The sequence below is a fragment of the Monodon monoceros genome, unplaced genomic scaffold (assembly GCF_005190385.1).
Source record: "Monodon monoceros isolate NGI ecotype Baffin Bay Population unplaced genomic scaffold, NGI_Narwhal_1 Super_Scaffold_15, whole genome shotgun sequence".
NCBI lineage: Eukaryota > Metazoa > Chordata > Mammalia > Artiodactyla > Monodontidae > Monodon > Monodon monoceros.
In genome coordinates this window covers 41,210,425-41,238,150 of record NW_021703771.1, presented here as the reverse complement: position 1 = coordinate 41,238,150, position 27,726 = coordinate 41,210,425, and the positions used below count along the sequence as shown (strand labels likewise).

The following is a 27,726-nucleotide window of genomic DNA, read 5'->3' as shown; positions in this document are numbered from 1 at the left end:
TGCGGTACGCGGGCCTCTCACTGCTGCAGCCTCTCCCGTTGCGGAGCACAGGCTCCAGACGCGCAGGCTCAGTGGCCATGGCTCACGGGCCCAGCCGCTCCGCAGCACGTGGGATCTTCCCAGACCGGGACACGAACCCATGTCCCCTGCATTGGCAGGCGGACTCTCAACAACTGCGCCACCAGGGAAGCCCAAAAGGTGTATTTTCAATCCATAATTCTCCGGTATTTAGCACAGTGACCAGCATATACTAGATTCTCAATAAATTATTTCTGAATGAATGAATGAATGAATGAATAAATAATATGTATCAGTACAGTAAGCATCTCTGAAAGTGATAAAGTCTTAGACTGAGATAAAAGGTTCATCATAATTCTTGATGTCAGCTCTCTAAGACGCTGCTGGAAAATAACAATAGGGCTTTACAGATGAAACATGGGGCTGGGAGGTGCAATATTTTTCTTAGCAAAATAAAACACCGTATCGAAAGCAGTTCAAATGGTCTGACCAAAGAGTCTGACCAAATATGGTGCCTAGCTTTAAAATAAATTATAGAAATAATTACACATCCTATAATCAATCACAATTTATGTATTTATACATGTGCATTTAATATAGCTTTAATATAGCTTTAGGAAGCTTAATAAAGCTTCCTAAAGCGAATGGAGCAACAGAGTAATTCATAATTTAAAAAAAAAAAAAGTGAGGTAAAGGAATTTAACTTAGAAGATGCTTGGAAGAAAGCAGGCAATAATGAATGTGAGTTAAGAGTGAGGCTAAGAGGGGCTTCCCTGGTGGCACAGTGGTTAAGAATCCGCCTGCCAATGCAGGGGACACAGATTCAAGCTCTGGTCCAGGAAGATCCCACATGCCACAGAGCAACTGAGCCCGTGCGCCACAACTACTGAGCCTGCGCTCTAGAGCCCGAGAGCCACAACTACTGAAGCCCACGTGCCTAGAGCCCGTGCTCCACAACAAGAGAAGCCACTGCAATGAGAAACCGCACACCACAACAAAGAGTAGCCCCTGCTCGCCACAACTAGAGAAAGCCCGTACCCAGCAACGAAGACCCAATGCAGCCAAAAGTAAATATATATATATATATCTGCATGTGCCAAGCGCTCAATAAGTATTTGTTAAAAAAAAAAAAAAGGAGTGAGGCTAAGAGATGAGGAAGCAGCGGAGCTTCGGGAGAAAGAGCCCCTGAGGTCTACAACTGGGACTCTGGTGTTGGTGTGGGATGCTGGGAAGTCAGCTGATTGGGAAGCAAGGACCTCACTTGTACTTTGAGCACCCAGGGATAGGATGGGTGTGGTGGCAGAGTTCCTTGAGCATGAATCACTCACTGAAAACTGAACCTTGGCAGGGTCAGGATTTGCATTTTTTTCTCAACGATTTCTAGGTTAAAAAGGAATAATTTTGTGGGAATAATACCACAAGATACTTCTTTTTAACATTCTACTATCTGCATTTAAAGATAATTTTTCTGATCATAATACTAATGTTTGTTCACTCTCAAAGTTGAAATATGCTCAAAAGCCATGTTTCCATCACCCAAAAATAATTCCTTATTGGGGTTTGACATATTTACTGGGTTTTTTCTTTGCATATATATTTAATATAAAACTAAAATAATTTCAGTGTAATTCTTCCAGCATCACCTAAAAATGCTGCATATTATTTCATCAGATGGATCTATCAAGTTGTTTTTAAGTTATTCTCTGTTGTTGGACATTTTAAGTAGTTTCCAATTTCTGATCCAAAAAGCAATGATATGATACATCATGTACATAAGTTTTTACCTGCATTTCTGATTAGTTTCTTAGATTAATATGTAGAAGTGTGAATACTTCATCAAGGGCTTTGTGATACTAAGTCCCAAGCAGTTGCCTTTAACCACTAACAGGAGAAAGCCCCATTGTGATAGACAGAGAAAACATGGACTCACAATTTGAGAGTTCCAGGAAGATCTTCTCACTTGAAAATATTTTTCCTGTTGAACCCTGAAATGGCATTGTTAGCAATCTAGTCTTTGGAGGTAAGCATTGCCCTCTTTGGGCAGGCTCTGTTAAAATGCAAACACTCCCACTGGGAATACTTTTAGTCTCTTAACACTTGCTTTCTCTCATCAGATCCCCTCCCCTTGCTCTCTATATTATTTCCTTCTGTTGAAGTGGGGGAGGAAGGGGAGCCTAGGATCCTGGGAGTGAAGATAAGTGATGAAAGGCAGAGAGGAGAGAACTTGGACAGGAGAAGGGAATAATTCACAGAACACGTATAAGCAGCCAATAAGCATATGAAACCAAGCTTAATATTACTGAATTTGAGAAATGCAAAATTTTTAAAGATGTATTTTTCCCAATCAGGTGCACAAAAACAAAAAAACCCTGGGACAACATCTAGCGTTAGTGGGTTTATGGGGAAATGAACTTCCCCATCTACTCTTGATAGGAGTATAAACTGGTACAGTCTTCCAAGAGACAATTTCACTATCAAAATTTTAAATGTGCCCTCTTTGGTCCAGCAGTCTCACTTGTAGGAATCTGTCCTATAGACACATTAAATGAACATATAGAAATACCTGAATGAGGATGTTTATTAAAGCATTGTATTAGAGTAAGAATAAAAACAGTAAAATGCCTATCAATAAGGGGACAGAGTATAGTAAATAATTATAAATTAGTAAATTATAAATAATTATCAGATTATGTTATAAATGTACATTATTGTAAATAAATTGTGATTTATTTATACCATAGACTACTAGGCCCCTGTTACATAGACTAAAATACACACTCTGACATAAAAAAGATTAAGGGAGAAGCATGAAGTGTTGATCCCATACATGTTATTTTTTTTCAATTATATATGTTAAAGACTCCATTAAAAAGTGTGTAAGATGGCCCCAACTGTTAACTGTGATCATGGGGGAAGGGGAACAAGGAATTAGGAAGAAATAAGGAGATTTTTCTTCTAACTCTACATATTTTTGTTGAATTTGTTAGAGCAGACAGGCATTACTTTTATAATTTAAAAAATAAGTAAAGGGACTTCCCTGGGGGTACAGTGGTTAAGAATCTTCCTGCCAATGCAGGGGACACGTTTGAGCCCTGGTCCGGGAAGATCCCACATGCCGCGGAGCAGCTAAGCCCGTGAGCCACAACTACTGAGCCCGTGTGCCACAACTACTGAGCCCACGAGCCACAACTACTGAAGCCTACGAGCCTAGAGCCCATGCTCCACAACAAGAGAAGCCACTGCAATGAGAAGCCCACACACCGCTACGAAGAGTAGCCCCGCTAGCTGCAACTAGAGAAAGCCAGTGTGCAGCAACGAAGACCCAACACAGCCATAAATAAATAATTTTTAAAAATAAGTAAAAATTAAAAAGAAAAAAGAAAAGTAAGGGGAAATGAGAGTGTACAGGTGGGCTCAGCCTAATCCACCCTGCATGTGCCTTGGTCCTGGTTCCCAGGGGCATTTAATCACAGGGAAGAGGGTCAGGGTCGGGCTGGGTTTGTCAGGGAAATTCAGTGCTTACAGTTTCTCTTCAGGGCACTGCAAGCCCAAAATATTTATGAAGCCTCCAATAGCAATGGCTCCCAGGAAGGTTGCTGTGAGGATTAAATGAGATAATGTATTAAAGACACTAGGAAAGTGGCTGGCTTGTAGTAAGCCCTCAATAACTAGCAGCTCTTAGTTATTATTGTTATTATCTAAATGGATCCTGTAGCCAGCCCTGTAAAGTACCCCTCTACTTCTAGATCCCTCTCGCTGGCACAGATTTTAAGCATTCAAAGCAGGTGTATAAATGCTTAGTTTCATGTCAGGACTGTAACTGCATTTAATTGCCAGCAAAACCACTTCAAAAGAGCTGTTCATCTAAGTGATGCTCGTGCAGTTGGAAACCATGGCTACGTGGTTCTACTCGGCTTTAGAAGAGTATTACTTCCTCATCCGTTAATGAAAATATAAATAAATAATGATCACCATGCAAATGGCATACCTTAGCCTTTGCAAGTCAAAGCAAAAATGGTTACTGGTCACCCCTTTCATGTCAAAAAAAAAAAAAAAGTTATCAAAGCAGGTGGAAACAAGCAGTGGAAAAAGACTGTTTCTTTCCTCCCCCCCACCCCCGGGAGCAGTCAGCCTCTTACTGCCTCAAAATCCTTCCACTGAAGGTCACCAGACTGGAGATCATGGCTATGCAATCAAATAAAACCCATGACGCAAATAAATTGGGAGAAAAGAATGTATTAAGTCTAAAAGACTCATTTTACTGTAAAATTCTTGCTTTCTCTACCAAGGAGACTGAATAAAATAAACCTGTGGGCACGTGCCTACTATTGCTCATATGGACCCCAAAGAGTGATTATTTGTATGCTAGAATGCATGCACAATTAAAAGAAAGGAAAAAGCAAACCAAGTGGAAGAGATGAGAAAGAAAAGTGTTGCCTTTCAGGAACTACAGCTGTTTACAGCTGTGAGAGTTCCTGTAACAGTTTATGCAGGCCATTTTGTTTTCCTGGCTAAAGTGATTGTGTTATATCATCATGTCTTTTGACAACTTGAAAATCAGATTTTATTTTCTCTCTCATAAATTCTTTTAATACCATTCTTAATAAGGAAGAAAAATGTTGAATGTTTTGACTGAGAAGTGGAAAGCCTCGTTTAGGATTTGGTTTACAAATTCCAAGTGGTCAAAGCCCAGTAACACGAAGACCATGTGTACTCAGGCCAAGAGGATCGTAAGATTGACAAGTAACATACAGTTCTGGGCACCTATTCATGATGTGCAAGATTTGTATTTTTGTTTTGTGATTAACACTGCGTCAGAATCTAGGAGTTACTGTGCTAACAAATCACTTGTCTATCACATTCTACAGAATGCACTCTCTTGATGGAATTTTAGGCATGAGGACAAGTCATTGGGGGAGATATTTTAGGCAGTGATTCTTAAGTCTACCGCATAGCTGGCTGCTGGCTTGCACACCTCTCTTACGCACTGAGTGTGGGTTTGTGTTTCCAAACAAACATCCATAGACACACAGATTTCCTCTTTCTCTCTCCATTTATTTTGAGCTACTAAGGAGAACTATAACCTATTTATTTCTATTCACCGCCTGCCTAGCCATAGAGGTTCAATAATATTTGTTGAATGAACAAAAAGAAATCTGTTCCCTACTTCCTGGGAAAAGGAGTGATTCCCTAATCATGAGTAGAGACTTTGTGATATCAAGCCTTGGAAAGGCCATCTTTACTTGTCTAATGGGAGAGCAGAGGAAAGAAAGGAGGTCAATGAGATTTGGAAACAGACCTTGTTCATTCATTTATCAACTTATTCAACAAATATTTGCCCAGTTCTCTGCTAGGCACTGGGTGTGCAGGGGTAAATACAACACACATGGTCCTGTCTTTTCAGAGTTCACAGTCTACTGGAGATAAGTCTATAGATAAGAAGAAATTGGCAAACAAAATAACAAAGTGTATGTGTTATAAAGGAAATAGCCAGGTGTTAGAACAGACATTAATAGACAGGATGGTGAGAGGAGGCCTCTTTGAGTAGGACACATGTGAGCTGAAATCTAAAGGAAAATAAGGTCCAGGAAGCAAGGAGTTTGGTGTAGTTAATGTACCAAAAGCAAGTGAGTGGGGCTAGAGCAGGGTGAGCAGGGAGAGAATGATATGCTAGAAAATGAAGGAGGCAAGGACTGTGGTAAGGAATTTGGATTTTTTTCTAAGTTAAACTTCTTTAGGAAAACAAAAAATTGAACTCTATAATCCTGAATAAGGAACTTAGAACAGTACTTGGCATGTAACAAGTACTCGATAAATGTTAGCCATTATATATATAGTACCCAGCTAAACTAGCAAGCCTTGGTCAAAATAGTGGAACAAAACTATCAAAATCTGAGCGATGAAAAGACATTCATTTACCCAACAAATACAGATTTTATTTCACAACTTTTCCACACAACCAGCCAAATTCCAGACAAAACCAGTCAAGTTCCACTTACAAAAAGGAAACCTTGGGTTTCCCTGGTGGCACAGTGGTTAAGAATACGTCTGCCAACGCAGGGGACACGGGTTCAAGCCCTGGTCCAGGAAGATCCCACATCCCGTGGAGCAACTAAGCCCGTGCACCACAACTACTGAGCCCTCGTGCCACAACTACAGAAGCCCGCAAGCCTAGAGCCCATGCTCCGCAACAAGAGAAGCCACCGCAATGAGAAGCCCACGCACCGCATCGAAGAGTAGTCCCACTCGCTGCAACTAGAGAAAGCCCACGCACAGCAACGAAGATCCAATGCAGCCAAAAGTAAATAAATAAATTTATTTTAAAAAAAAGGAAATCTTATTTTTGATTGACCCTCTGATATTCAATATTTCTTTGCTTTAACAATCAAAGGACAGCATAGAGAACTATATTGTCAGTACCCTAATTTCAAAAATAGATGAGGTGGATCATTTTCATCTGCTCACACAAAGCAGTGTAAGTTTTTATCACAGGTGGCCATTTCAGAAATGAGAGTTACAGCTAATCAAACACTTAGCCTACATGCCTTAGTGATTTTAATGATATGATTAGTTGCTATGAGACAGAAACCTGTTGTGTGAGGAATAATCTGTTAGAAATCATATGTCCTTGATTCAAAGGCTTTTGATTAACAGCACTAACATCCACCTTCTGGAAAAGAAATAAACCCTATGATTAGAGCTTGGTAGTCATTTTAAAGCAAATAAAACCTTATTAGCCACTTTTTAATGGATATGGGAAACAAGAATGGCTCTAAGCATTAAAAACTTTCAAGGCCACTGGCAACGTTGCTCCTCTTCTCCTTGTCTTCCTTCTTCCTACTTCCAGAGGAGACACTGAGAAATACCGCAGATGGAGAGCAGATGAGACATAGACAGTCTAGAAGACCCAAGACCTAGCAGGCAGACTGTGCAGTGCTCCATGGCTTCGCTTGTGTGCGTGTGTGAAGTTGGCTTTGTAACTCTTCAGTCTTCATTCATTCATTTATTGAGCATCCCCTGGGTGTCGGCACTGTGCCTGGAGATGTGGTGGCAAACAGACACAGTTCGTGCTTTCACAGAGCTTAGAGTCTCGTAGGGAAGGCAGGTAAGAAGTTGACAAGAGTCGTGCTTACTTATACAAACATGATGAGCATTAGGAAGAAAATAAAATAGGGAGATGGGATTTGAACAGGTGAATTCACTGGTGAACAGGTGATATCTGAGCTGAGCCCTGAATGTCGAGATGTTGATCTGTAAAGACACAGAGCAAAACAGTCTGGGCAGAGCGGATGGCAGACTCAGGGTCCCAGAGGTGGGGTACTAGCTTGGGGCGTTCAAGAAGAAGAAAGACAGCCAGGATAGCTGGGGCTTGGTGAGCAGAGTATAGTAGGAGGTAAAATCAAGAAGGGCAGAGACCTGATCATGCAAGGTGGATTTTAAATGCAGTGGGAAATCTCTGGAGGGTTGTACCTATAGCTGGTTTTGTAAATGGTCCACTCATACAAGACTCACCTAAAAACATGGCTGGCCTAGTGACCTGATAGCAGTGGCACTTTTTAACCCTGTTCCAGCTAGGGAAAAGAGCAGCAGGAGAGACCAGCCCTGTAGCCCTGGAACTCCAACTGGTGAGCTGGACCCCTTGGAATGTGTCTGACCTGCCCCAGGAAGGCTGTAAAGACAAAACCTCAGTTGTCTATCTTGTTCTAGACCATAGGGGGCTCTGTGGTCCTGTCTCCCCATTCTTAGAGATGCCTTCCATGTCCTGGTCTTTATCAGCCAAGGGGCTGGGATAGACCCAGTCAGATCCTTTTATCCTCCTCCCTTTCCTCAAGCCCCTAATATCATAACCAGGCCTAAGCAATAGCAGGGCAAGGGTCACGGTCAGGACCAGGAGACAACCTGGGTTAAGAGGGGTGTGGTCATTTTTGCCAAAGGAAGCAGGACAGGAAGGACCTAGCTGATGTCACAGGTCAGAGCAGACAATAGACTAAATCCAGGGATTCTGACCATGCTTGAGAGACTGGCTTGGGCACATTTCCAGGGTCACTCAGCCAAGTTTCTTGAGTGCAGACAGTGGGGCCACACTAGTGAAGTGAATACACATATTATTTGTCTTCTGTACTTGAGGCCAATAGTCCCCTAGATGTTCCCATGAAAACTTCAGTGGTTCCTGACTACTTACCAAACTAGGCATAAAGTTCTTAACCACATTCTCGCTCTCCACATTCTGGTTCCAGCCTTCTTTATCTGTTACTTTCTTGCTCACTTCCTAGTTTTATTTCACTTTACATCCCAGCATGTATCCTACCTACACAGCAGGCAAATTGGTTATTATTTATATAATCAGAGAAAGAATAAAGACCAATAAATATCTTTTGAAAACCAAGGTTCTTTCTTGCCCTAACTAGCTATGCCTCCTCCATCATCCAAGTTCTTACTTGGGCAGAGGTGGCAATGCTTGGATTACCAGGATGTGCTCATGGTTCATTTTGCAGGGTTATCCACTTGGCTCTCTCCAGTCCCTCTCCAAGCTAGGCCCACCCCTAAGATATATCAGAGCTCTCAGATTTCCCACACCTGAGCCCCTTTGGGCCCAGACAGTTCCCCCAGAGCCTTCCTCTCCCACCCTTCCTGGGTTCCCTTTCATCCCTCCTCTGACCTTCACTTCTCTTCTTCACCTGGTCAGGCAGGTTGCCCTTCTTCCTTTGGGACTCTGCTACTCCTGGGCCTGGCTGGGACCAACTTTCTCCTAGGTTACAAATTCATATAAATCACTGCCAGGCCTGGCTTTGCTCTGAGACTGCCCTCTTCTAACTGCCCTGGCCCCAGGTGCACATAGCCTTTAGCAACAGAGGACTGAGAAAGTTGGGAGGTGTTGCCAACTGGTTGGTTACTTCCCAGAGGTATGAGCCAAGTTTTCATTCATTTACTTCTTCTTGAGGGATTGGTGTGTGTGTGTGTGTGTGTGTGTGTGTGTGTGTATGTGTGTGTGTGTCCAGGGAAGGAAAAGAGCAAGTAGTGCTTCTGTATCTATCCTGAGGATAATTTCTCCTAGCCTTGGGTTCTAAAAACTTGGGGAATTATGGTAGGAATAGTGGTGATCTGGGTCCCTTGGGATGTATCTCACCTGCCCCAGGAAAGCTATAACAGCAAAACCTGGGCAGTTATCTTGTCCTAGACCAAAGGGGTCTCTGTGGCCCTACCTCCCCATTCTTAGAGATGCCCTCCAAGTCCTGGTCTTTATCAGCCAGGCAGCTGGAATAGGCTCAGTTTGGATTATTTTAAGCATCTTATTTAAATAGGGGCCTATGTGGAGCTTTGTACTTTCCAATTAGAACACCAAACTCATGATTTCACAGATGTTTTTATTTAGGAAAAAAATAAAAACAATGACTCAATTTCATGAAAGCAATCAAGTAAATAATAGTACAGAAATATGGCAAACATCTTAGAGGTGGTAAACGTTATCTGGAACCCTCAGTTGGTATCAAGACAAAAATTTGCACTGAGCTTACCTCTCCTTTCACACAAAGGAGCTAGGGTCAGCCTTCCCTGTTTTCTTTGCTGTCTTTACCTGCAGATGGCCACGACTACCCTCGAACAGCCTACCAGCAAGTGATCCAGCCGGCTCTACCTGGGCAGGCCCCACCTGGAGCCAGTGTGAGAGGCCTGCACCCTGTGCAGAAGGTCGTCCTGAACTATCCCAGCCCCTGGGACCAAGAGGAGAGGCCTCCACAAAGAGACTGCTCCTCCCTAGGGCTCCTGAGGTATCAGTAAGTACGATGGGGCCGAATTTCAAACAGTTCTAACATGAAAAAGAATGATGCCAATGCAATCAAAATGTATCTAAACTCTCTGTTGGTTTGCTACCCAGGCTGCTGACCAAGTCCCACACTGGAACGCCCCACATAGACTTTTCAGGTCAGGAGGAAAGGGAAACTGGTTGATAAGAATCTCTTTACCAGACACATAAAGCCACTGGTGCTAAGTCACATCTGCTTCTTTTACTTTCAGATCCCCTGGCCTTTTAGCCCATGAAATAGTTTTTTATTTTTACTATGGCTGATTTCCAAAGCTATGAAGTTCTTTTTTATATCCTTAGTTTCTACACCTGTTTAAGTCCATTTCTTACTTTGAAATTTTAAATTCAATTCGTTCTTAATAGAAATTTAAAATAACCTGTTATTTTCTTCTGTAATAAAAGAATTCACACATGTTGAACTAGTAGGTCTTTCCGATACTTCTTCCAGAAAAACAATTTTGGTTTTTCTTGACTTTAATTGTTTAATTGTCTAATCCTTTAATCATATTTCTCTTCATTGTTCTTTTTTTTTTGTAAATTTATTTATTTATTTATTTTTGGCTGTGATGGGTCTTCGTTGCTGCGTGCGGGCTTTCTCTAGTTGCGGCGAGCGGGGGCTACTCTTCGTTGCGGTGCTCGGGCTTCTCATTGCAGTGACTTCTCTTGTTGTGGAGAAGGGCTCTAGGCGCGCAGGCTCAGTAGTTGTGGCTCGTGGGTTCTAGAGCGCAGGCTCAGTAGTTGTGGCACTGGGCTTAGTTGCTCCGCGGGATGTGGGATCTTCCCAACCAGGGCTCAAACCCGTGTCCCCTGCATTGGCAGGCAGATTCTTAACCACTGCACCACCAGGGAAGCCCCATTGTTTTCTTTTGACTCTTCAAGTTTTCCTTTTCTCTTAATTTATAGATCTAAAACATACAGGAACAACTCGTGTAAGTGGAGCTTCCTAACTGATGACAAAATTGGAAAGAGAGTAGATAAAATGTTTGCTCTTGCTCAAGCACGACTTTTATATACCACTCAGAGTAAATCTATATTCTGTTTTGAGAACGGAATGAGATATGAAGGTCCTATTAAAGCAGTTTTTTTCAGAAATAGAGAAATCGGTAATCAGATCAAAAAGTTTATTGAAAGAAAAAAGCCCACTCTATTTACAATGGCAGATAAGGCACATCTGCCTTTCCTCTTCACTCAAAAGCCGACAAGCCCTCAGATTTTCTTTGCAGACAGATGCCTTATTTTTTTAAAAACAAAATTGCATGGAATTTATATAATGGAATTAAGTAATGATTTACAGCCAGATAAGCACTCTTGCAGAAAAAATATCTAAAACTCCAAGAAAACAAACAAAATTTAAGCATCTTTATGTTTACTGTTGAATAGGAGAGGCAATAGTAATTTTTAAATTAAACTTTTATTTTGAAATAATTTTAGATATGCAGAAGAATAGCAAATGTAATACAGAGTAACCGCTTTTGTAACATCAATTTAAGCCTGCTATGGTCTCCTTGGATTTATTTTATCATTTTAAGATAATGAAAAATAAGTACAGGTAATGAAGCTAATTCTCCTCTTACTGGTCTTTTGAAAGAGAACCTTAATACAGAAAATTTACTCTGTCATTACTCTCCATGATATTGTTTTATATGAAAGTTTTTGAATATTATCAAGGCCTTTGCTTTGTCAAGTGAGCAACCGTCTTTTATAACAACTAAGCAACTTTGGGTACAAAGGCATTTAATGCAAAAAGAATATGGAACTGGATCCCCATTAGATGAAGGCATATTTCGTAAAAATTTTTTTTCTATATTAATATAAAAATAACTTCCTCAAGCATTCACAATTAGAAATATAATGTAGTTGAGATTCTGTATAATTTTATTTTAAATCTTGTTACATAGGACTTTCAGAATTTTTTTTAATACTCTTTTGGGTAAAAATATGAAATCATAAGCAACAATCTAGGCATATACACACAGATTTTATATTCAAAACTTTTATAAGATTTAGAATATAAAACAATTTCAAACATAACAAATAACAAACATTCCTGTTCCCACTACCTAGGTTTTTTAAAATATTAACAATGCCACATTTACTTCATATTTTTTTGAAGAAATAAAACATTACAGACACAGTTTTAGTCTCCATATCAGTTAGAATTCAGTTACAGAAAACAGAAACAACTCTAGCTATTGTAAACAGAAGGGATTTAATATAGGGAATTGGGTACTTATGACATTGTTGGAGGTTGGAGGAACGAGTTTGAGGCTGGGCTTCCAGGAATGATCCCAGAGCAAAGTCACAGAACAGGAGACCAGAGAGGCTGCTTCCTCTGGCATAGTCAGAGAGGCGGAGGGTCAGAAAGCCACCGCGGAGCCCTCCATTCTAGGCCATGCTGCCACAGCACACTCCAGAATCCGGAAGCTGCCACCACCTCAGCTACTGGAAACATTTTGTTCCTGCTAGGTCTGCACTGGCAAAAAAACGGATGCCCATGCCCTGCCCTTGACACTGTGAAGCTGTAACGGGACACTGGGATGCCTCCTGATGAACTCGGCACCTCATGACAGACAGCCCTCAACAACAGAAACCACAGAAGTGGCAGAAGCATGGCCTCCATTTCCGTCTACCTTCCAAATCTCACATGAGTGCATCTGGTTGTTCCTCTCAGCAGACCGTTCATGGGAATATTTTGGTGACCAAAATAATAATAAAGATGCCATATAATAATATGGTACAAACCTCTTTAAAGGGTCCTCAAAATCAGATTTTCATTCGTATATTAACATAGATAATTTTAAACCTACATGGTCTTTTCTATCTTTTGAGATATAATTAAATGTTATCTATTGTGAGCTAAAAGTTGTCTTTTTATCAGAATGCCTAAACACCAAACCTTGTATGTCACCCATTGTATTACTTTGTTTTCTTGGTGATCTTGTCTGAACTGTACCTGAGACTTATCTTCCCCATTAGACAGTCCTTAAATTGAGAAATCAAATCCTGCTTCCCTCTTTGACCCCTAGCACAGGCCCTTATAAATGGCAGCCATCCAAATTGCTCATTGACCAAAATCTCTGCAGAAAAAAACTCTGTCCTTCTGGGTCAGGAAAGAAATGGAGGCAGAGGAGAGAGATAGCTCACTGCTATGAGCTATGAAATGAGATAGCTCATTTCCCATAGTCATTAAAGGCTTTCTGTCCCCCTAGGTTTGTGTTTATAAAACATGAACATTTACTGTGAATGTATTCCTTTCCAGGGGCCGGCTTTATAACCAGCCACCTCATAGAGCTGGTGCTCCTGAGGGGTCCTTGGAGTGTCCTGCAGAGTTGAGACCGGAGGGTCCCCAGACTCCATCCCCAGCTGCTATCCCTAGACCCCCAAGTAACCCTCCAGCCAGAGGAACTCTGAAAACAAGCAATTTGCCAGAAGAACTGCGTAAGTTGTTTGCGATGTTGTTTTTTCCTTCTTCTTGTCAGGTCTTATAGTTTAAGAGTACTTGATGATTATTCATCCATAATCTTGGATATCTCTCACATACTACACAGTGAAATGAAATTTCCTTTTTGTTAAAAAAGTAACCAGCATTTTGTAAGACTGTTTGTAGTGATTCTGACACTACCTGCAATACTCACAAAGTGCTTAACGACTAGCCTTTTCTTCAACATGTACTCCAACAGCAAATGACCCCCACGCTTTTTCCCTCTTCTAAATGATGCTCTTAAGTGGACTTGTCCCTGGATAGATTGATTAGATGTCCATGTGGTATTGGCCAGGGATCTAGCGTCTCACCATAAATTAGCAGCAGCCTTCAAGAACGAGGTCATTTCCTGTAGGAATAAGCAATCTTGTTTGGAAAAAGCAGTCTCACATTCTCCATACTGCTTTACAACCAAATGCAAACTAAGCCTTTTATTTAAAGAAACATTCGACTAAGTGTCAGGTGATGATGCTTTTTCCACATTTTGCAGCCAGAACCACTTTGAAATATCACCAAAATGTTCTCATATTAAGGTCTGTCAGGACAGTAAGTTCCAGAAATCTTAAGAAAACAGTCACTACTTGTGAAATTGTTATATTCTGTTGTGCTTGCTGGAATTCTAATAAGCCCTTTCCAAATCTAGGCACTGCTTTGAACCAACTTAAAATTAAGCCCTTTGCATTTGTTAATTCCAACTGGGGGAATCGATGCTCTTTGGTCATTTAAGGCTCTGAAAGATTTCTACGACAATGATCCATTGTTGTTTTTTTAAAAAAAATTTGTGTTTTAATCTTCTTAAAATCTTAGACATTTAAATTTCAAGCATTTGTGGAGAATGGAAGATGTTAGGATATAGTCTGGGTGTCTGTTTATAGACCATATTTATCTTACCATAACCTATAAAGGGAGTCCTAAAATTCTTACAGAGGAATTGGTTGAATATTAGGTGTTGAGAAGAAAATAGAGTGCCATCAATATGCCTGGCTGCTTAAATGAGTCAACATGACTGTTGAACATACTTCCATTTGAGAGGTGTGCTTCAAAAAACAAGAGCCTAAGCGTAGATAAGTAGGTTCTCTCCAACCCCCGCTTTCTTCTCCACCCTCTGCCCCAGGGCTTCCTGAGATGTAGCCAGTTGATTCCAGACTAAAAGCCAATACAGAGAGATTATTCATCTACCACATTAACACGCTAGCCAGATAATTACCCAAGACTTTAGCCTGGGAAAACACTGGTTCTCACCCTGACTGGGTTAGGCTTATGGGCACAATCCCATCTGCTGCTCTAGGCTGACTCAGGGAGAAGCAAGGGAGTCAATGATGCTGGACCTGCCAGAGGCGGGCTCTCTCCTTCAAGCTGCTGAAGTTCTTAGTAACATTTCTGAGCTGCGCTTTAGTCTACTCCAACTTCCTGGCCTTTCCCCCACCAGTGAGGGGAGAAGGGGGAGGAGAACGATTTTCTCCCTCTCCTCTCTTGCTCTTGTCAAGTTCAGGGCAGCGGAGAGCATCATGAGATCAAAAGAGGACACTGCTGGGTGGCCCCTTAGCAGGGCTCAACTTCCTGGCCCGCTGTGAGAGTATTTTTTGGGCACAGAGCCAAGTGTCTCTAATATACCAGGGGTGGCCTGATCTTAAGGCCCCGCAGGTCCTGGGTGATGGATTTTTTTGTTAACGCATCATGTGGTTTCTCAGAAGACCTCCTCTACTTGTCTCAGCCTGCCAGAACTCTCTCTCCTTTCCATGCACCCTGAGCAGTCTGCATTCCCTTGGACAGAACCCCCTGCCCCTTTGGGCCTGCAGATCTATGTCCTGAGGACAGCAGTTCACCCTGCTGTAGCCATAGCCCTTAGACCACTCCCATCCTGAGGCTTCCCTTCATTACTCTAGAAGGACAAAAGACATTGCATACACTTTTCAAGTGTGGTTTAGAATAGAATAATTTGACTATTTTCTAATAAATGTGAAAAATCTCTCTTAGGGAAAGTCTTTATCACTTATTCTATGGACACGGCCATGGAGGTGGTGAAATTTGTGAACTTTTTGTTGGTAAATGGCTTCCAAACTGCAGTAAGTATTTTATCCAAAGAGAAGACTGAACTGTTAAAGTGAGTATAATGAAAAGAAAAACAAGAAAAATTATAAAGAGCTGTTGATGTTTTAAGCTATGTTATTTGATTTACGTGATTATGAACTAAATGCTTATGGATTTAGGTAATTATTTTCTAGAGTTTAAACTCTCCAAAGTCTCCAGCATGTTTTTCCTGCATGCCTTTTGAGCGACCCCGAGTGCCTCCGTACAGCCAGAACGGCGTAAACGCTGAGCACGTATGCAGCTGGCGCCCGGCCTGAGGAAAACGCCAGGCTCTCGCTGCACTTGGCATCTTTGCCCATCCTCACCAATCATGCCTGCTTTGTTTATGCTTCCTGTGGTACAGGAGGCTGCAGGCTTCACCAGGTCACCTACTCATCTTACAAGGTCCTTTCGTTCTGCACTGGGTCGTGAGGTTTGCAGTGGAGGCCCCTGCAGCCTGGGGGCCCCGCTGTGCGAAGCTGCTGGTCCATCCACACCTCGCTGCAGCAGCAATGCTTCTGGACAGGGAGGTACCTGGCCAGGTTCTCGGCTGGTCTAGGCTAGTTCAGGAAGGTAGACGCCCCAGCCCTGCTGTTCACTGTGATCTTAGCCTAAGAAATCTCAGGAAGCACATGCTCTTCAAGTCCCCTGCAGTGCTTTGAAAAAGCTCAGCTTAAACCCATGTAAGTTTTCCTTAGGATAAATAGAGAACCACAGGAGGCTACTTGGAGGACTGGCTTTCCTCAAACGCTGAGATCGCTTCTCTTCCTTCCCAGAGACCTCCTCTGGGTATTTAGAGACGGTCAATTCTAAAGAGTGGTGAAAAATTAAGGGAAATATCTACAAATAGGAATGTTGAAGGATAAAGGATAAATGTTGACATTTAGTAGCTAAATGTCAATTTTAAAGATTATTTAGCATTTCTGACACGAGTTTTATTCAAATTTTTTCTTCAGTCTATAATTATTTTTAAATGGAAGTACATGAAAGTTGTTAAAAGTATATACTTTATACACTCCAACTTCATGACTATATAAATACACGACTGTATAGAGACCAACATTTCAGTTTCTCATTTCTGGGATAAGAAACGCTGTGGCAACCATGATATAAAATCAAATTACAAGACATAAGGTCAACATTTCAGAAAAGATCTTACTTTGGGTCCTTTCCAAATAAGCATACTGATTGTCTCTGGAGAAGAGGACAGGTTTTTGTGACCTTAACAATCAGGGGCTGCTTAGGCCAAGTTTAAATTTGTCCTTGATCCTTATCACTCTGAAGCCTGTGGTAGAATCCCATAGCCCCATCCTGGACAGCTAAGTTACTATATTGATACATCAAGATCCCCTTAGTGGAGAAAAATAAACTTAATGGGTAATTTAATAAAGGGACAATTTTCAAAGTTCTAGGTGAGTTTTAGGGAATCCACAGGGAATAAATAGTTCAATATCCCAGGACTAGCAAAAGCAGGAGGTCTAAAGAGGCAAGGGAACAGTGACGCCTGCAACCTAAAGGGGGTGCTGTATTGGCTTGCCAGGGCTGCCACAGAATACCACAGGTGGGGGAGCTTAAACAACAGACGGTTATTTCCCCACAGTTGTGGAGGCTAGTAGTGTAAGATCAAGGTGTCAGCAGGGTTGCTTTCATTCTGAGGTGTTTTCCTTGGCTTGTAGATGGCCATCTTCTCCCTGTGTCTTCACCTGGTCTTTCCTCTGGTCTTTCTTTATAATCTCCTCTTATAAGGACACCAGTCATATTGGATCAGGGCCCACCCATAAGACCCCGTTTTACTTTAATCACCTTTTCAAAGGCCCTATCTCCAAATACAGTCACAGTCTGAGGCACTGGGGGTTAAGACATATGTTGAGACATATGAATTTGGAGGGACGCGATTCAGCTCATAATAGTGGCTGGGTGGAAAAGTTGGCCTGACAGGAGCTGTGGATTTTAGTAGAGATCTGGAGAGACTAATGGAAGATCTCCAGCACATTGTGCCACCCAGAATGTCCACGTCCATAGCGAGGAAGGATTTAGGTGCTGGGGTAATAATAAGAATGACCATTTATTGAGTACTTACTTCATGTCTGGCATTTTGATATGCCTTTTCCACACTAACTCATTTTAATCCTCACAACCACCCTAGGAAGCAGGTTTATTAACCACATATTACAAATGAAAATATTAAAACTTAGAGAGTTTCGGGAATGTTTCCCAAGTCATGCAAGTGGGAAGGGCAGGAGCCAAGAGGAAAGCCAAGCTGCCTGTCTCTTCCCAGCCCTGACATCACATTGCTTCTCTCTCGTAGAACAGAAATGGATAATTGGTACAACCTCGGAGAGCTGCAGAAGCTCTCTCAAGATTACCTAATGTAGTCACTGGCCATTGGACATTTTAAAGCAGGAATCGTCCAAACCAAAAGGAAAGCCATTCCATTTTTGATGTTCCATCAGTTAAAACGAAGGACATTCTGAACTCATATTTGTACTATATGTATCTGAGTTTGGTGTACACAAGGCAGGATCTTGTTCCATAGGAAGCTTAGAACCAGGTTGAAGAGATAAGGCAGACATCAGTAAGACATTCAGTAAATGAAAGAATGCTATAATAATGTGTTCATTGTCTAGCACCACCAGTGGTCACAAAGGGGTAGAGTTCATTAAGGTGAGGAGAAGGAAGTCAGTGTGTGAGGAGGATTCACAGAGCAGGGGGGCTTGCACTGTGCTTTAGGGTGCAGGGGACACCAGTGTGGGGAGTAAAGTAGACAGGACATGCGTGGAAAAGAGAGGTAAGCCTGGCTCATGGGTGGCACAGAAGCTTGCTGCATGGCTGGGACTTGACTTGATGGGCCCTAAATGGTGGCATAGCATGTAGGACCATTGATCTGGGAGCAGTGTGACTGAATCAAATAACCCCTCTTCAAGGACACTCTCCTTGTATTACCCATTTCCGTATATAATCCCTCTTCCAATCATGAGCACCTTGTGCACAAACACACTACTCTCTGGCTGCAGAACAAGGCTGAGCCCAAGAAAGGCCTTCTTATTTAGTCTTCTGTAAAACAGAAAATAACTGGTTTTTCTCCCCTTCGAAGGCTTGATATTTAATACCAGTTTTTTCAAGGCCCAGGAGTTCTACTACTTGACTTTCATCATAAACCTTTTCCCCAGCATCTCAGTAATTGTTTTTGTGACTCTTTCTTGGACTTGTTTCAAGTTTCATGCAATCCTTTCTAAACATATAGATCGAAACTGGACATAATACCATAATAATGACCTGGCTAATGCAAGCAAAGTACCATATCGTATCTCAGTACATGCATACTACGCATCCATTAAAATGCTCCAGAATCATGTTTGCCTTCCAAATTACAGACATATATATATATATATGCGTATGTTGCTGGCTTACGTGCACCTGGTGGTCTGCTATGTCTCTCAGATTTTTAAAACATAATTACAAATACTAAATACTCAAATGCCTACTAATCTTGAAATAGGGAACATTTTAAGAAAATTGTATCTTGATTTTTACATTTACCGGCTCCTCCTTGCAAAAAGCATTAGTGACTTTTTCAGTCTTAAATATATATAGCCTCTTGTGCTGCTTTCTCTTGCTTTGCATCTAGACAGAGCTTCTCATTAAGAGTCACTTTCCACATCTTTTTCTTGTAGATTGACATATTTGAGGATAGAATCCGAGGCATTGATATCATTAAGTGGATGGAACGCTACCTTAGGGATGTAAGTACATTCCAAAACTCTGAACTTTTTTCTTGTGAGTAAGACAATTAGCTTGGGGAGTTATTTTATCAAAGAAGCACTGGCATACCCACCAAGGGCAAAGCAGACAAAGTCCCAACAAAGCTTCCCTTGTTGGCAGCCGTGCAAAGACTTGGAAAGGAAGGATGGGGTCACCCTCCTGGACATGCACAGGCAGGAAGTAACTGTCGAACCAGACACAGGTGGTTGATAACAATCAGAGCAAACAATTTTTTGACCAGAATAGGAAAGGAGGAAATGAAGGCGAGGAGTGCGGAGGGAGCGGCAGAATTCAATTGAATCTGAGGCCACCCCAAATGTTTTGTGGGATCAGGCTGAAGAGGTTTCCAGGGCAGCCTCACAGGCCGTGCAGCACATTGCCCACAGCCCCCCAGCCCCCGACGCCCCCTCACAGCCTTGTGATTTGTTTTCCACTGACAGAATCTATACCGACCACTGGGACACTTTGTGCTTTAACAAGATAGAAATTGATTGCTGCCAGCCTGTCCGTGTCGGCCGCCTCTTTCGGAGGGAGCGGTGGGGGACAGAGTCTCAGCAGGCTGGGGTTTTGAGGCTTTTCCTTTTGTCTGCAGCCTGATGTTTGCTTTGTGCTGAAGGGTCTGCTCCTCGGCAAGCAGGGCAGTCAAGGGTGCACTAACTGACAGCTTAGATCCTGCTGCCCGAGGGAGGGGGTTTTCATCGCTGTCGTTGCAGAGCCATTTTGCCAAATGCAGAGTCACTTAGTGATTCCGGTTTTCATTAGACGTTTATTAGCGATGGTTGTAGAAATCGGTGGGCAGAACCGTGTCCATCTAGGAGAGCCGGAGCCATTCGCTCTTGGTGTTTGAAGGGAGCTGGGGAGGGAGACAGGGGAGCAGGGGAGGCGGGAGTCTGCCTGGGCTGCGGCCATGCCTTTTGCTTTCTGCGGATGGAGGCCGGCCCTCCATCCTGCAGTGTATCAGAGAAGGCTCACAGTCCTGCTGGCCGGTTTCCAGCCTGCCTTCACCAAATGGACCACGCTCCACACTTCCATAAACATGCTTTCTCCCTCTCATTAACAGAAGACAGTGATGATAATTGTAGCAATCAGCCCCAAATACAAACAGGATGTGGAAGGTGCTGAGTCGCAGCTGGACGAGGATGAGCATGGCTTACATACTAAGTACATTCATCGAATGGTGAGTGCGGAAACCAGCACCTCGCCGGCCCTGGGCCCTCGGAGTCGGGCACTTTCTTCTGTGAAGGCCTGTCCTTCACCAGAGACCAGCCAGCTGATGGGTGAAGAACCCCCGCAGGAGAGGCGGGTGTTGGTTCTCGCTCCGCCTACCTTCGGGACCTGGGGCAAGTCCCCACACCTCTGGGACTCAGTGTACCTCTCAGTAACAGGGAGATTAATGTGTGATCTCTAAGTTCCAAGATTCTGGAAAGCAGTGCTTTGCTGGCTTGGTTGTTCATCAACAAATGTGAAACCTGGGGGTTGCGGTGGGGTGGGGGGAGACAGGGCCGTGAGGGGAGTGGGCTCCTGCATCTGTGTCCTATTCTGTCCCCTGCCTTTTCAGAGAGCCAGAGTAGTGCAGCCAAAAGGACACCGCCTGTTGTGTCAAAGAGACTGTTCAAGTCTAGCTTCCTCCTGCACAGGCTGTGTGACCACCGGCCAAAGGCTTAAACCTCTTTGTGCCTCCATGTGCCTATTCAGAAAATGGGTCACTAACACCGTGTTGTTGTGAAGATTGGATGAAATAATATCTGTGGAGCACATGGCACAGATCAGATGCTCGGTCAAGGGAAGGGATGGTTCTAGCTCATGATATATGAGCAACACCTGAACTATGGGGGCCTGGTCAAACTAAAACCAGGGGGAGACATTTATAGGAAGTCCGACTTAGCATCTGACAGAACATTCTGGCTGAAAGTATCACCAGCTTTGGAACTGGCTGTGTTATATAGGGCAAGCAGCCTCCCTGCTTTTCATGACCATATAGAGCCTGTGGAGACGGTGCCTGTTTGACTAGGATGCCGGGCTAGACTTGTGACTGTCACACTCTCCTGTAGAGTCCCTTTAGGTGCCCATATGTGCTGGGGGCCCTGGGCCTCCCACCCCACCCAGAGCTGTCTGCATTTCTCAGGCTGGTTTACCAAGGATTCTGAGACTTAAAAAGGCTTGAAACTCACTGGTCTAGAACTTGTAAGCTCCATTTCAGCTCGAGCATTCCACAAGGGGGGAAGGCACCTGGAATGGGCATAAAAGGTCACTGATTAAGACAGGAAGATGGGACAGGAAGCAGACATGGCCCAGATGGAATAAGTAAGCAGCACCAGGCAGGAGGCAGTCAGGCGGCCAGGGACATGCAGCTTCACCTCAGGGGAGGCGGACTGAAATCCAGGTCTGTCCTGTGGGTCGGGAGTACCGGAAAAAGGCAGGCTGGCTGGGTGGGTGTTCCCCATCTGGGTCTTCAGAGTCTCTGGCTCCTCTTCTACCAAGTGCCAACCACTTACTTGAGCTCAGAACCAACGCAAAGCAAAAGCCGAGGCAAGGTAGGGAGGTCAGAGAGTGAGGCCAAGGAGTCAGGAGATAAGTATCCCTCCTATTCCATTGTTACCCAGCCTGACAGACCCTGGTGGGGCCCAGGAAAGCCACCTTTTCTGCCCTAAAAGGTCATGGCTGGCTCTGGGTGCTGCTACCCCTCGGCTATCTGCATGGCCCCGAAGCACTCGTGTCTAGGAACTGCCAGTCCTGGAGCCGACAGCTCTTGTGTGTGAAGGGCTCCAGGTCCTGTCAAGCTCTGCTGGTGTGTGGTGACGCCAGGCAGTAATGGGCAGCTGGACCTCAGGGCTTTTCTGACGGTGCCCAGCCATGAGCCGGATTGTCCCCAAACTTGGTTTCTTGGGGCAACGATGTCTCGGGCCCTTCCTCATCACTGGAGGGGTCGAAGAGGCCAGCCGCAGAAGTGCCTTCCTGCCCACCTGGCTGGCTTGCTGGTCCCCTCCAAGCAGCAGGAAACTCTAGGACAGAGGGAGCGAGGAGGTACCCATGAATAACTGCATCATAGAGCCAACGGCTCCCAGAAGGCCCATCTCTGGAAACATAAGAGATGATAAAAACGCACCACCGCCGGGGTAGCCTAGTGGACAAGCAAAATTGTACAGTATGCAGTGTCCTGGAAGTCAGGGACTAAATCCAGTTCTTCACTTTTAACTTACAGGCCCTACACCCTTCCTCTCACTTGTTTGTGCTCGTGTGGTTGGTGCTTTTAGTTGCACCTCACTCGGGTCATTTTAAAACATGCCTTTGGTGTCGTCTTCTGATTTTTAATGTGAGATGGCACTGAGAAAACACCTCATGGAAGATTTGTGTGTGTTGTGACTCTGTGTGTGTGTGTGTGTGTGTGTGTGTATGAGTGTAAGAGTGAGTGTTTATGAGGCTGTTTCTATGGTGATTTCAGTCATCACCACTGTCACTTTCTTCTCTGTTCTGTTTTTATTCCCATGCATGGTGAAGACTTCTCTGTTATAAAAATCAGTTGGAAGATGAGATAGTTGGGAACACATAATTCCTCATCTCCTTTGTCATCAGATGACTGAAAGCTTTGTGCTGGTTACAGGATTTGAAAGGCTCTAACTCCTCTCACGTTGAAAATTCTGGTTTTGATAGAGTTCTTGGCAGCTAAATCTTGCAGGGCCACCACAGTGTCAGAGCAAATTGGAAGTGGTGTGGGAAACCTAAAGCTTGGCAGACGGAGCTTTCCTCATTGACCTCCTAGCCTCACCTCCCTCGGCCTCCCTCAGCCTCCCTTGCCCTCCTGTGCTCTGGCCTCAACGCATTACTAGCTGGTCCCAACCCCACAAACATTTCTTCACACCTCCAGACATTTGCTCATGCTGTTTCCTCTGCTGAGAATGTTCTTCCCCTCCCCCCCATTTTCCCTGTCTGACCAAATTCCTATTTTCTTTTAGTATCCAAATGACAACTCCCTTGTAACTCCTTCAAACCACTGGTGTAGAAAAGGATGGCCCCCACTGGGCTTCCACAGCAATTTGTTCATACCTTTCACACTGCACTGTGGTCGGTAGTTTTCCTTCCTGCCTGCTCATTAAACTGCTGGCTTTGTGAGGATAGGAATTATATCCATGGTGTCTGGTAAACTGGTTCTCAAAAAAAAAAAAAAAAAGGATCCTGATTTGTAGCATTTGCCCATTTCCATGGTATAAATACTCTCACATGGCCGATTTCAACCTACCAATGTGAAGTCACTGAACACAGAATTGGGAAGAGATGCACGTGAGTGGCTTCTGTGAACTGCTATGAGGCAACTCAGCACACCCTGTAAAGTATCCTAGTCCTTGAAACCCCAAGTCCAGCACAGAGCATGACTTTTTTTTTTTTAATCTCAAATAAGTCTTTTATTTTTTACATATTTTAAAAATATTTGGCAAGTGGTTTTCAATAACAGTAACAATAGTTCCTTTATTTTCCTAGATTTTCTCGTTCTCTTAGGTGTTTTATTTTCTTACGTATTTTATTTGGAGAAGGGGTCCTTACCAGACTGTCAAAGGGACCCATGGCATGAGAAGATAAAGTGAGTGTCTTTAGAAGACTGGGGAGAGACAGAAGCTATTGTTAAAGATATGCACAAGATGGAGAGTCCAGTGTGAGCACGACCCGGGCACTGGGGTGCGGGGCCTGCCTTCACAGCATGGGGGAGAAGGTGGTGGTGCCGGCCGGGCCCCCTGACCACAGAGCATGACTTTCAATAGGCCTTCGATACATGACCGATGAATGAGCAAATGGCATACATGTGTGATGGAGAGTTTAAAGTTATGAGTGTGTGGCACTGAAGGAAATCAGAATAAAAATCCCGTGCGGGCTTGCATGATCGTGAGTACCATTGACTCATCCTCATTCCTGAAATTAATCCTTCAAGTGTGTTCTCTTCCAGATGCAGATTGAGTTCATAAAACAAGGAAGTATGAACTTCAGATTCATCCCTGTGCTCTTCCCAAATGCTAAGAAGGTAAACAAACAAACGGTTTGTTTGTTATCTGGGATTTTAAATGGAAAAGCTTGTCAGCCCTTTATCCATCCTTCGAGATAGCAGTGTTGCCAGAAAGATCAACAGGTTGTAGCACTCAGTTGAGCAGCATGAATCAGGAAGGTTTCAGAGCTTTACCTGATAGACCATCCTAATTGTTCAAGCAGCCATCACACACAAAGAAGTAGTTTGTGTTGTAACTCATGAGACGAAAAGAGACTGTTCATCTGATACTTCTTATCTCTTGCACATAAAAGTCGAGATGTGTGCATTTTTTGCAGGCTGTTCCACGGAAATGTTTGGTTGCACATAGTTCAGCTCTCAAAGCTGTAGAATATGGGAATTAAACCTATACAGTTACCGAAGGGAACTTTGCTGTGGGTCATATGAGGGTTTTTTCACTGGAAGGGCAGGCCAGCAGATTTGGAGAACGGGGGCAAAAACATCTGAGGTCCCACGCCAGGCTTGGAGAAGCGAAGGCAGCAGTGTAGTAAACATCTTGGGAGCCACACCACGGCACCCTGAGCTCAGGCCCAGCCCCACCCTGGAGGATCCCTAGATGTCAGGACTGCACTGAGACTTCTGCCCTGGGCGAGGGAGGGTTCCATTTATGGGAACGGGACCCCTGGGGTTGCGCAGTTCACAGCCTGCCAGCAGTGTGCTTTCCATCCCTCGCCCAGGCTCTGACTGCTCTCACTGCAACCTGTCTTTCCTGGTCTCCCTGTGTCCGCTTTGACCCTGTACAAGCCATCCCCTGTGCTGCCATCAAAGAAGAAGATCCGAAATGTAGATCTGATCTGTCTCTGTCCAGCTTAGAAATTCTGTGGTGGTTTCCTACTGACTACAAGATCACATCGGTCTTCCTTAGTATGGCGAGCTTGGCCCTTCAGAAGAGGGCTGTGCCGCCTGCCTGGCCTTCCGTCTCGCCACCATGCGCACAGATGACACTACGCCCTGGGCACGGTGGCCTGTTTCAGCTTGCCCTCACACACGCCCCACTCTTTCATGTTTCTGTGCCTTTGTACTTGTGCTCCCACTGCTCTGCCGTGCCCTTCCTTGGTTGTGTGTCCGGCGAACTCTTGCTTATCCCCATAGCACCCAATCCCTCTAGCCTCTCCTCCCCGGTGCTGATGTACTGAATAGTCCCTCTCTTGAGAGCTCCTAATTATAGTACCTTGAGTCAGTGGTGCGTGGCTGGGGCTGTTGGGAGTAATTGTTTAGAATTACTGGAGCGTTATGGTGATAGAAAAATCAGACCAGCTTTTAGATGGTTTTGTTAATGTTTTTTAAACTTCTTCAAACAGTCCCCTTGTTTACCCGCTCTCAGGGCAGACTGCACCCCCCCCTGCTGCCCCGGCCACTTGGCATGTTATGGCCTAGAAAATAGTTACATTTTGACTCCATCATAAGACTATGAACTCCTCAAGGCAGTAATTGTGTCTTTTTCATTTGGGCATCATCAATACCCAGCATGGTGCCTGACCTACAGCAGGTGCTCCGTCTAAGCTCATCCTGTAATCCCCAAAGGAGTCCTATCTACTCAGTGAAAAATCTCTGAGGCCCTATCTGATACAGCCCCCTCTACTTCCAAAACCCCTCCCCTCCTCTCTTTCATTCATTCTTCTCTGGCCGCACTGGCAAACATGCTTCCACCACAGGGCCTTTGCACTGGCTCTTCTAGCTGCCTGGACCCAGACATCCACAAAGCTTGCTCACTACTCTGTCACGTCTTTGCTTGTTTTCTCAGTAACACCTCTCCCTCACACCCTATTTAAAACTGCAAATCTTTCATCCCTGCCCAGCACTCACTACCCCTTTTCTCTGTTTTATTTTTCTCCACAGCCTGCATTACCGTTGAACCCACTATATATTTTACTTATTCATTGTCTTTCTTTCCCCAATAGAATGTCCACTCCCCGAGGGCACTCTGAAACTGCACCCTCACGATCCCTGGCTTACAGTTTCTGCTTTTGCCTGATAACTGGGATCTGGTGGGCTGCTTCTGTGAGCCAGCTCTGTCGCTGGAGTGAAAGGATAATGAATTATATTAAGCCCAAAGCCTTGGCACCCTTCTGCGGAAGCCACAGAGGAGTTCACATCACTCTGCATGACTTCCGTCCTACCCCTTTTATGGGATCGTGGTGAAAAGCACACTGAGATGCAAAGGGCAGGTAGCCTGGGAGACTGAAGGAAGATGCTGGACACGTATGCTTTCCATAACAAGCTACACAGCTTGCACCCAGAGCCATTTCACACTTGAACCCCTTCCGAAAGCAAAACAGTACAACTCCCAGAAGAATTTAGTAGGAGACGCCCATGAAGGAAAAATTGGGAACTGAATCTGGGGTCTAGAGTCCAGGTTTTTCTCTAATGGCTTTTGCTTCTGTCACTCTCTCTCCCCTAGGAGCATGTGCCCACCTGGCTTCAGAACACTCACATCTACAGCTGGCCGAAGAATAAAAAAAATATCCTCCTGCGGCTGCTCAGAGAGGAAGAGTATGTGGCTCCCCCCCGAGGGCCTCTGCCCACACTTCAGGTGGTTCCCTTGTGACTCCCTCCATCCCCAGATCTGGGGGCCATGCCACGTTTGGGCCCCTGTTCTGACGAGCACTCTTCTGGCTGAGGCTGTGTGGCAGCATTCAGGGCTGTTGTTTTCAGTCCCTCCCTGAGGGGCCCTCCCACCCCAGAAAACCTGTTCTGCAGGGTCCTCTTCCTCCCGGCCACCCCAGACCTCAAAGGACCTTGTCTTTGAAACAGAGGCCATGGATGCTCTGCATTCCCTTCTTCTTAAGCCCACTGCGGGTTCCTCCTAAGCGTGTGACGTGTCCAGAATGGGCTCTCAGCACTTAGCAAGTAGACAGTACAAGTGACATTGCAATAAATGTCAACAACCACACTCTCCCATCACTTTGGGCTACTTTTCTGAGTTAGCCAGATGCTGTGTGTCTTTAGACCACACTGATTCATGTACAAATAATAAAATATTTACTCTTTTGTAAAATTGTGTTTCACTTATCTCAAAGGACATAGATATATATTAATTTATCTAGGCAGGTGCTTCCAGGGACATCAATAAAGCTGCTTAAATAGAATATTAGACAAATGTAACAGACTACTTTGTATTAAAGGATTAAGGCCAGAGAGTTAAACAATCCCTTTTAACTTAATCTTGAAAGCTTTATTCCTGCAGTAGAATTTTTTGAACAAAACAACTTTGTACCATACACAACCATGATTCTAAATAAAATCATAGTTCTTAGGAAGATGAGTACTTATCAACTATAAATAAGAATCCTTGCCGATGAATTGCAAAGAACACTAGTTTTCTTTACATTATAACCTAGATGTCTACTGGGTACAGTGAATGTCTTTGTTTATTTTTGTTTTTTTGTTTTTTTGCGATACGCGGGCCTCTCACTGTTGTGGCCTCTCCCGTTGCGGAGCACAGGTTCCGGACGCGCAGGCTCAGTGGCCATGGCTCACGGGCCCAGCCGCCCCGCGGCATGTGGGATCTTCCCAGACCAGGGCACGAACCCACATCCCCTGCATCGGCAGGCAGACTCT

At 44.0% G+C, this 27,726-nt stretch overlaps 1 protein-coding gene across 4 annotated transcripts in view; it reads left to right on the top strand.

The window, feature by feature from the left end:
* Positions 1-27,255, top strand: part of TRAF3IP2 (TRAF3 interacting protein 2) — a 45,986-nt gene extending 18,731 nt beyond the window's left edge. For 2 of the 4 annotated variants that reach the window (XM_029223587.1, XM_029223586.1), the window contains 7 exons: positions 9,599-9,791; positions 13,080-13,258; positions 15,279-15,367; positions 19,046-19,114; positions 20,194-20,310; positions 24,070-24,144; positions 26,567-27,163. In XM_029223587.1, the coding sequence (XP_029079420.1) occupies positions 9,599-9,791; positions 13,080-13,258; positions 15,279-15,367; positions 19,046-19,114; positions 20,194-20,310; positions 24,070-24,144; positions 26,567-26,713 (869 nt within the window). In that variant the 3' untranslated portion in view covers positions 26,714-27,163. Of the gene's footprint in view, positions 1-9,598; positions 9,792-10,580; positions 12,555-13,079; positions 13,259-15,278; positions 15,368-19,045; positions 19,115-20,193; positions 20,311-24,069; positions 24,145-26,566 lie in introns of those variants that run through there. The other 2 variants (XM_029223588.1, XM_029223589.1) reach the window with 2 other exon arrangements.
* The last annotated feature ends 471 nt before the right edge of the window (positions 27,256-27,726 follow it).